The sequence below is a fragment of the Tasmannia lanceolata genome, unplaced genomic scaffold (assembly GCF_043159265.1).
Source record: "Tasmannia lanceolata isolate RefF3 unplaced genomic scaffold, GAP_Taslan_0.1 ptg000037l, whole genome shotgun sequence".
Classification (NCBI taxonomy): Eukaryota; Viridiplantae; Streptophyta; class Magnoliopsida; order Canellales; family Winteraceae; genus Tasmannia; species Tasmannia lanceolata.
The window spans coordinates 7,751,221-7,761,562 of record NW_027518714.1 but is presented as its reverse complement, the minus strand read 5'-3'; the positions used below and the strand labels follow the sequence as shown (position 1 = coordinate 7,761,562).

Here is a 10,342-nt window from a genome sequence, read left to right as displayed (position 1 = left end):
TCAAAAACAGCCCATACATAGCCGCCAAACACAAATGTCAAAATTCGAATTTCTAGAGGTAGAGATAGGAATAATCCAACAAAAAAAGACTAAAGTGCTAACCACTCAAAAGAAAATGACCCATACAACAGACAGACCACCAAATCAAGGTAAGCCTCTTTATTTCATTCATACTCTATCCCTTCTGCATCTCCACCCTATTCAGACCTGCAGTAACCATAAACCAACAAAAAATCCAGTTAAATTCTTGTTCAGATAAAACAAATTAAATAAAATTAAGGCTAGTTGATTGAGAGAACCTAGGGCTAACCCAGAATTGTGTCAAGTTAGAGAACAGTACTCAAAAACATTATTTCTAGGCAAATCCTACTCAGTAAGGAGGAGTTTACAACTTTGATTTGCCTGACAGTCTTGCTTTGAGATCCTCTGCCACCGCATCAATAAAGTCCTCGGTATTCAGATACTGGTCTCTGCTAAGCCTGCACACCCGAAACAATAAAACTTGACTATCCTCCTAACATAGTTTCAAAATAAAAAGATGAAGAACATTGGCACAACAACAATAGAAATTTGAGATTGAGAGTACTTGGATCCATGGATGATAAGTGCGAGGTCTTTCGTCATCTTCCCTGACTCTACAGTTCCAACGCAAGCTGCTTCCAGTTTCTCAGTGAAGTCCAGTAGTCTCTCATTGTCATCTAACTTTGCCCTGTTGACATCATCACATTTCTTTTAGTCCCATATTTATATGAAACGACAACACAATTCAACACAATTCTGAATGTTAGTTTCATATGCCTTAAAATAGGTTATCGAGGAAAATAGGTTATCGAGGACAAAGCAATTCAACACAATTCTGAATGTTAGTTCCATATGCCTTAAAATAGGTTATGGAGGACAACGCTTGTTTATAAATATATGGTTCTAATGAAAACAAAATATAGTTGCTTTTTATATAATAAAAATAAGTCCCTTTGCATCCTTTCCAATAAAATTTGGTCATAAATACGAAACATGTTGCCAAGTAACAACTTTATCAGCGTGGCCCAGTATCATATTTGGGTCAAATTGAGAACCAGACATCACTGCATAAGATGCTACCTTATAGGAGAAATTGTGAACCATAGTCTATGGAAAAGAGATCAACCATGAAAAAGAACACAAACGTGTACATCTATATTGGTGTGCTGTCAACTTCATGAGATCTGCCGGAACTTGTACTACTGAGAAGTTGAGAATCAACACGTCTTTTTTTTTTTTTTAAAAAAAAAAATTGACAATTTCATTGGTACTATGGAAATTACATTGAGGACCAGGGGTCCCTACTTGCATTACATAGAATCAATTAAAAGGAGCATACTCCTAGGCCCGTAAAAACCAAAAGAAGTGATCTTTTGGGTAAACTGCTAAGGTTAGGTCTACACTTTCCATCATTCCAAATAACTTCTTCACTTCCCTTTGGAGTTCTTCATCTACTACCGAAGCCGGAAGTACCTTCATCATTCCCCCTTCCTTTCCTTTACCATGCCCAATTGTCTCTACCATATTTGTGCCCCCCCTCCAGTCAAGATTGTGACCTACCACGTCACACAGACTTGTCCACCACATTTCAGCAGGCGAATTCAATTTTCAAAAATCCCTCTCAAAGGCTTAGGGCTATTGTGCGCCCCTAACCGTGCACAATAGCAATCCCTATATTACCCAGTAGCCTACAATACCCAATAACCTCAACTGTGTCAGATTCAACATAAATAGCCATATTTGTGGGCCCACAAAGTCAAGAACGTGACTTGCCACGTCACACAGACTTCCCCACCACATTTTAGCTGGCCAATTCAAATTTCAAACTCCCGCTCGAAGACTCAGAGCTATTGTGCACCCCCTAACCGTACACCATACACGGCAACCAAAAACCCATCACCATCGTCCGATTTCCGGCGCCTCCATCTCGCACAACCGCCAAACTCCGGCGGCCTCCACCTCGCACCACCACCAAAACTCCGGTGGATCCCCATTAATTATTCCTTCTACCATCCTCTCCAATCCTACATTCACTAACCTAAAACTCAAAACCAAAATCCTACAACCTCCATTATCGCTAGTCCCCCTACCCCAACATTAGGCCATCTCCCACGGTCCTAAGTCCGTTCTCAGTAGTAGCCCCAATCTCGCACCTCTATCGACTACCTTACATCACCCCCGGGACTCCTGCCGGCAATCCCAATGCTATCTCCGGCTACCTATCGCCTCCTCTACTCAACACGGCCTCCAGATCCAACGACCCACAGCTTCCCAAAACCATTTACCGGCATTCCACAGCTCCATTTCCGGCACCACACGTACCTTCCGCATTTGTTTAGGGAGAAGAGGATTTGGAATACCCGGCAATCTCAATGCCGCCGTCCGCAGCCTCCATCATTCTCTTCCCCCACCACCATCACCACCAGATCTAACCTCCTCTTTTTTCCCCCGAATCCGGCCACTCTTTTTCATAATCCTGCTACGTCCACCACTTCCAACGACTCACCAGCCCATTATCTCCACGCACCTTACCCAGCTTCAGACATTTCCCAATAAATCCAGCCCTTTCAGACCTAGATCCGGCCATTCTGCACCTCCAGCCATCATTGTTGCGTCACCTGCGAGGTCTGCCCAAACCTGGGCATTATCCGGCCACCAACACCTCCCTTGCCCATCACATCAAGAGAGAGAGGGAGAGATCAGAGAGTATGAGAGATGGATCTGAAAGAAAGAGAGGCCAGAGAAGGAGAAAGAGGAGGGGATCAGAAAAAGCAGATAGGGAGATCAAGGAGAGATCATGAGAGAGAAGGGGGAGAGAGGGATCGATCAAAGCAAGAGAAAGAGGGATCAGCAAGAAAGGGGAGATATAAAAATCGCAAGAGAGAGAGAGAGATTCCATCGCCTCCCTCCCTAGGGATTCCATCGACCTAGGGAGGGAGCAGCAGTATCGCCCCACTTTTCTAAACCACCTTCTACAAGTCAATTGAACTAAGCGATGGTCTTGAGAATCAACACATCTAGTACATTTGCCTTGATAATGTAAAAGAAGGGGAGCTAAAAAAATTTGTACCTGTGTGCAAGCCCTCGTGACCAGGCAAAGATTGAAGCAATGCTATTCGTGCTGGTTTCACCTCCTTTCTGGTGTACGCGGAAATGACGTGTAACTGTACCATGTGCAGCTTCAGCTTCAATGGTTTTTCCATCAGGGCACACCTAAAACCAGATGCAAATTCCCATGAATCCAGAAATGTGTACAGGAATACTTATAAAACTGAAAGGGTAAAAAAATATATTTCTTCTTTTTTCTCTTTTGGAGTTTTTGGGACATCAAAGAAAACTCTTCTCACTCGCCCAAAAGCTCGCAAGAAACATTGAACTACAAACAAACATATGCACAAGCTCATGAGTATTTCATGGAACCCTCAATTTCCATACTACTACCCATATCCCTTGAGCCAATCAGAGGAGCAAATAAAAGAATTCAAGTATTCCATCCCATCCCCACAGAGATTCATGATTCAACTCATTGGTTGGTCTGCCCCAAATTGAAGACCCTATTTTTGTGGGAATCTAAAGGCCAAATGCATAGGGCCCGGCCAGAGAGATATCAGGTACCGTTTATGCTAGAGGTTTAGCTTTCCCATCTTTCATCTATGAGAGCACAGGAAAAGACCACAAAAGGAGGAGCAAGTTTTTCATTGGGTATTTTTGGACATACGTCAACTTAGAGGTCCTCCTCCGTCATGATGAATTTACCGGAAGATCCATCTCTCGGCAAATCACCACATTGCATTGTCCAAATACACAAATATGTACCCATTTCAACTTATATGGATAAATATTGAGACTTACAGATGGTTTAATTAAGGATCTAATCCAACACATACCCTGTTTTCATGCTTTAAATTCCATGAGTTCCAATCGACATTTCAACTTATATACACATGCCTACATAGTAACACACTCACCCCACTCATACATAAAAGAGATATTCACACAGACATACCAGTACTGACGTCATCAACCCAAGAGATCCAAAACCTGTAACCACATGAGAAAGGAAAAAGATAGATTAGAGACTGCCCTACTCTTAGCTTTACCCTCACAAAGCAGCTAACCTCTTCCCTGCACGAACACATATAACACCTGCAGAGGGGCTCAAAAGCTGAAAAGTGGTTGAAATTGTGCACATACCTTGAGCTAAGAAATCACTTTGTACGTCGCCATCATAGTTCTTGCAGGCCCATACATAACCACCTTCACTCTTAAGTGCATAGGCTACCATATCATCAATGAGTCGGTGTTCATACCTGGCAATTCAATTATTAGTTCATGAGATATCAACTACACTCACATTTTAAAATTCAGAAATGTTGCCCCATTACGACTACCCTCACCATATCCCTGCAGCCTCAAACTTGGATTTCCATTTAGCTTCATAAACCTCCTGGAATATGTCCTTGAACCTGAACCACACACGCAAGTAGGAAAAGAACACGTAACAGAAGATACAGTAAGTCACCTGAATTGTGTTACAAAGGAAGAAAGAAGCTTTTAATGTTAGAGAAAAATGGGGTCTACTGTTAAGATTGATTGCTAGGATAATGACAAAAAAATTTAACGTCACATACCTTCCGTCATATTTTTTGAGAATTGTATTTTTGGTGCTAAGATATAGAGGCCACTTTTTCTCATAAGCCGTATTCATTGAAGCATCAGCAAAAGAATAGATAGACTGTATGACCAGGAGAAATAAATGAGCTTAGCAGCTTGAGACAAGCCAATTCAGCATTCCTACCACCACCCGATAAATAAAACAAAAGGATTGCAGAATCTAAACCTCATCAGTATTGTACATAGACAAAGCTACTCCTCCAGCTCCTGTGAAGTTGAACACCTCTAGCTCAGTCTTTCCTCCTTCTCCCTCTGGCGACATAAGGGCATTTAGTGGTAAGAAAGAGTGGGTAAATAATGGAAGTCAATAGTCATGAAGCATTGAACCAGCCTAAACCCTATTTTCCATGGATTGTGTTTGAAATTCTCAACAGGATTGAAAGTGAACAACGTAATAGATCCAATGGTGAATGTTTCCTACCATAGACCAATTTGAGCTTGCCAGGTCCTTTGATGACTGTATCAGTTGCTCGGTATTGATCGCCAAAAGCATGCCTTCCAATGCATATGCCTTTCGTCCATCCTGAAAAGAAAACCCATGAGAACCATACAGGAAGAATACAAAATCTAGTAACACATGGTTGCAAATTTTCATTACCTGGGACAAGCCGGGGGACGTTTTTGCAGAGAATTGGTTCTCTGAACACCGTACCTGCAGAAAACATAAACAGATAGTCCTAAAATTAACAGTGAATGAGAGCAAATGACCTATTGAAACACCATAAAAAAAGTTCTCTGACCATTCAAAATATTCCTAATAGTTCCATTTGGACTCTTCCACATAGATTTCAGCTTAAACTCCTCCATACGAGCTTCATCTGTTTGCCATAGACCAAAGTTATTATAAATAAATCCATTTTTTTAAACATGGAAACGAAATATTAAGATGTCATCACACTGATATTTTAACAAATATATTTAAGCAAAAATAACCCTTCTGACTATGTATACCTGGAGTTATTGTTGCGCACTTAATTGCTACATTATACCTGCAATATGCCCATTTTTTCATGAGTTCTTGGAAATATGTTAAAACCATGACCCGATGAAGTATGCACAAAAAAAAGAAACTATTGGCAATAAATCACCACTGAATCAGATCATGCAATTTGATAAAGATTGAACTGGAATGGAAGCAATGTCCTGCCTCTATGAAGAAATACAACATGTCAAGGTATTTTGCTTTGCAAGAACACAATATGGGCAGAAAGAAAATGCGACCAAAGCAGTTTTCCTTACATTGCTTATACTCATTCACAGAAGGGCATTACAAAAGACTAATAAGAAGCGCCGAAGAAAAGATGTTAAAGCTTACATTAAGCTAGTTATATAGAGAGACGCTAACATCCAAGAACGAAAAAACAATGCTTAAGTACTTGGATGTAGATGATAATTTTGCAAGATAAAAGGAAGTCAACTTGGGAGAGTCAATGATTGATGCAGTCAATTTTTCATATTAACATGGGGATCAAAGGAGATTTTGGTTGACTTGGAACTCGGACTCGAAAGAAAACTCAGCCAGGGTAGATCCGAGTCGACTCGTATAAGTCGATGATTGATACAAGGAGTTTTGAATCATTGGTACTAAGTATTCTTCCTTCACAGGGCATGGGTATGAACTGAAAGCAGCCTCAAAGGAAAATAAGGAAAGGAAAAAAGAAAAAGAAAAAAGAAATTTTGCTCAACTCAATAAAATTAATGTTATGATCCATTACAAAAGCTAAATTAAAGAACAAAGAATTTTCAAGGTGCAAACTTACTTAAGAGTAGCTTCTGCACTTTCTATTGTGACTTTATCATCAGTAGCATCACGATGAGGGAGGCCAAGGTCAAAGTACTTTATATCCAACTCCAAAAATGGGAAGATAAGCTGTGTGATACATCAAAGCCCGGGATGCAGATAAACAATGATATCACAACTGACAACTGAAAAATTAAAAGGATACATACAAATTATATCATGCAAAAGTAATCAAAGCTCATTTTTTTACCTTATCCTTGATTGACTTCCAAAATACTCGAGTCATTTCATCGCCTGTATCATGGAAATAAAATACAAGAAATTTAGCTGAATGCATCCAACATTGTCCACAACCATCAAACAACCAAGACATTTGTCAGAGTAACAAATTTAAGAAAGGTTAACAGAATGCATCATAAGATGAAAATTTGGAACTTTAAAATACATATAGTTATAAATAATGAATAAAACTACCAACTTGCACACATTGAGCCTCAATTAACTGTCATCTGAAAGTTATATGTATATATTCTTTTGAATGATTATCAGCCGTAAGTTATAAATAAAAGCTTCAAAAAAATTCATCATAGAGGAGATCAAAAGCCATGACATGCACGAGATTTTAGACATTCTAAAACAAGTGAGATGAATGATTGCAATTCTTTTATCCTCTCATTTTTCTTCTTTTTGTATATGTTGTTTTGAGGGGAAGTTGTAAGGTGCTCTCTTGTATGGATCGTATATGCAATAGTTCATACACCAGAGTCTCTATTATCTCATCCAGACCTGAACATGTCAAACTGTGTTTACTGAGGAGAGTGTGAAAAAGAAAAACTCGACAAAACACACATAAGGCATGTCCCACTCCACTAAAAGGTTGATACAACATATTTTAATCCTGGCTTGAGTTATGATTATTCTCTCTCATGGCATTCTCTATGTAACTGTGTTGGTTGCTGGTATGTCAATTGCCACGCATACAAAGTAATCTGGAAATTGTGAATCAGCTCATTAGCCGATTGGCTCTTTTCATTTCAAGCATGGTTTTAAATTTCGACCGAAACCGAAATTCGCCGAAATTTGGAATTTCGCCAATTACCAAATTTTGGAAATTTTGGGAATTTCGGTCCGAGATTTCATTTTAATGGCATTTTTTTCGGATTTCAAACCCAAATTTCGGATTTCGCAGAAATTTAGGATTTCGGTGGGGTCCGAAATAGGTACTGAAACCGAAATTTTAAACCTTGATTTCAAGCTTCCCAGACCAAAAGGTTTCCAGGTTTCCAAGAGAGATTAGATTCAACTCACCTTCCCGACCTTTTTTCTTTTTGTTATCTTCAAAACAAAACAAAAAAACGTCCGTGTTCTACATGTATTCTACTTTATAATTCAGTCTTCATTTTCCTTTCTTTTTTAACGATGATCTAGGAACATTTCTCGTTTTCTGTAAAAGGTAAATCTACGGAACTGGAGCTGGACTAGAAATGTAACTCCTCTAGAAGCTTATAATCCGTTTTCTTATGTATTTTTTAACTGATTATTGCATTACTTAAAGAGTGAAAAATCAACAAAAGGAGAAAGAGATAATCGATTCGAACTTTTTATTCTGTTGCATAAGAATAACATGAAGAAACCTAGAATCATCTAGTAAACAACAACAACAACAAAAAATCGCCAGATAAAATTACGATTTATAATCAAAATTTAACATTAATCAGATTAAACGACTAGTCTACTAATAATCGAACGCGGTGACAGGCACTTGCATATTAATTGAAGATCTATATTACAGAAACTAATGAACATATAAAGAGTACTGTGCGACAAAAATCAAACCATAGCTGATCGGATCACAGAAAAACATACATATTTTAACACATAGAAGCAACAAATAGATCTCGAATCGGAATCATGTTTCAAATGAAATATAACCACAGAGATCGCAAAAAGAAGGTATTAAAAGAAGATGAACAAAAGAAACTACTCACCGTCCATCTCAACGATCGGATTCGCGACCTTGATCTTATCGAAACCCATTTTAGCAGCTCAGAATCGAAGAATGGGCGATGGTGCGAAAAGGGATTGGATCTGCAAAAGGAAGGGGATCTGAAAAATCTCCAGACGAGGAAAAGTCACGGAGAAATGCGTAATGACGATTTTTCGCATCTATAGGGCAAAAGCTGGTAGTTGACAGGCACGTGCCGGTGTCTTTGACCGGCTGCTGGTCCAACTGGGGGAGAGAAAGAAGATATCGTAAATTACTGAAATGCCAGCAAGCATGGAATATGGATAGGATTAAAGTTTTCCTTTTTTTGCTATCTTACCAGAAACGAGGAATGGCATTTTCCTGACAAGCGATTGGTTTAGGTTACAAATCACAAGAAAAAACATTCCATTTTATTGATGGCGATGTTTTTTGCCCCCTCCCTCCGTTGGATTATGCGCTCCCCTGTCACGTGATTTGACGTCAAAAAGCGTTAAAGTCTGCCACAATTCAGCTGAAACAGGGGGGCGCATAATCCTACAGGGGGGCGAAAAACTCCTCTCCTTATTGATCCATAGTGTTTCTGTCTGACTGTCTGAATTAATTAGCATGGTTATCGCCTAATCCCACATGTAGACAAGGCAGGTGATCATGGCCGTTAATCTGGCCAGATATGACGAATCTATTCCATTACTAGCGGTCCTACCTCGATGGCCTTTTTTGGATTCGGCAAAGGAAGGTTAGGCTGTCTATTTTTGTAGCCTTTAATCTAGTGGATTGGATCTCCTCTCGGCATGAGACATAAACCAAATAGGGTCAACTTCTGGTGGATCATTAGATCGATGGCTTAGTTAGATCATCTGAGGAGTTTAAATTATAGATAAGGGTGTGAATATCAAAACAAGAAGGTGATTGGTATTATATAAAATGGGAAAATTTGGGTGTCCCCAAGGTTATTTAAAACTTTATAATTGTAAAATTTCTTTTAATTATTAAATACTTTATAAATACAAAGTTCTTCAAGCTGTTAAATACCCTCAAAATTTATAATTAGCTATTAGATAGGTTATAGACTAAATTTGGGCAGTGATATTCCTCCCCCCCCCTAACAGAAATCGTAGTTTATATTTACGTTATGCAGATAAATAATGTTTATATTTACGTTAAACCAATGATCATAGTATATTGCCACTAAACATTTTTTATTATATGTTTTCTTAAGGCAAAGACATTACTTTTATAAGATAGTTTCTCACCGGCAACTCTCACAATAAGGTCACATATGTGACACTTTTCATGGTATCTATTAGAGGGAGGGAATAAATCACACATTCACACCCACTTTTTGTACTAGGGAAAATTGGAAACCCCTTTAATATTCTGGGTAGTCATATAAAAAGAAAAATAAAAGAATAAAAATATTAAATATCTTATTGCGACACTTTTCATCATCGCATACGCAATTTGGGTAAGAGTGTTGATCTATGCTTTGTTAGTAACAATTAAAAAAGAAAGAGTGTTTTATCACTTTAATCAACACTCATTTGACTAAAAATACTATTTTCAAGGCTGCTGCTACTCCCAACGTTTTGATAATTGCACTAACCAACCTTTTCTTTTCTTTTTTAATTGGTTTGTGAGAGCTTTTGGGGAATTGTAATATTTGATAATAATAAAATATAAGTGTGGACCCCGATCCGAGATAGGCGGCGAGGGAACGGATCCCCACACCATCCGGATCATCCACGTGTGAAGGAGAGCTCTACCAAGGAACTCTCAAAACGGATGTCACCCTCATAGCATAGCACGAGTGGCGATATAAAAGAAAGAGATATGTCTCGATCCGGAACCGAGGTTCGAAACCGAGACATACCTGAAATAAACTCAGAGTCGCCATCCATGGATATGCCATGGAACCCTAA

At 38.9% G+C, this 10,342-nt stretch overlaps 1 protein-coding gene across 5 annotated transcripts; it reads right to left on the bottom strand.

Annotated features, from left to right (window-relative positions):
• On the bottom strand, positions 1 to 8,585 carry LOC143860041 (cytosolic isocitrate dehydrogenase [NADP]). Of its 5 annotated transcripts, none has more exons than XR_013239554.1 (16): positions 8,425 to 8,585; positions 6,687 to 6,730; positions 6,456 to 6,565; positions 5,647 to 5,684; positions 5,436 to 5,513; positions 5,294 to 5,347; positions 5,117 to 5,218; positions 4,862 to 4,947; positions 4,653 to 4,756; positions 4,419 to 4,487; positions 4,216 to 4,331; positions 4,028 to 4,062; positions 3,092 to 3,234; positions 587 to 709; positions 300 to 479; positions 1 to 207 (listed from the first exon to the last, which is right to left on the bottom strand). XR_013239554.1 is itself a non-coding variant. In XM_077370547.1 (16 exons), exons 1-15 carry the CDS (start codon positions 8,471 to 8,473, stop codon positions 386 to 388), a joined length of 1,245 nt encoding a protein of 414 aa, XP_077226662.1. In that variant the 5' UTR covers positions 8,474 to 8,585; the 3' UTR covers positions 1 to 207; positions 371 to 385. The 5 variants fall into 5 exon arrangements, 3 of the variants coding, with proteins under 3 accessions (XP_077226662.1, XP_077226660.1, XP_077226661.1); XR_013239555.1 differs by having other exon boundaries at positions 311 to 479; XM_077370547.1 differs by having other exon boundaries at positions 371 to 479.
• Positions 8,586 to 10,342: the final 1,757 nt, after the last annotated feature.

Excerpts from the sequence above, each read along its gene's own strand:
- LOC143860041 (XM_077370545.1), bottom strand. The coding sequence starts at position 8,473 with ATGGGTTTCGATAAGATCAAGGTCGCGAATCCGATCGTTGAGATGGAC. Across the intron at positions 5,685-6,455 it reads AGTGCAGAAGCTACTCTTAA|GTATAATGTAGCAATTAAGT; the intron begins GTAAGTTTGCAC and ends GGCATATTGCAG. Across the intron at positions 5,348-5,435 it reads TATTAGGAATATTTTGAATG|GTACGGTGTTCAGAGAACCA; the intron begins GTCAGAGAACTT and ends TGTTTTCTGCAG.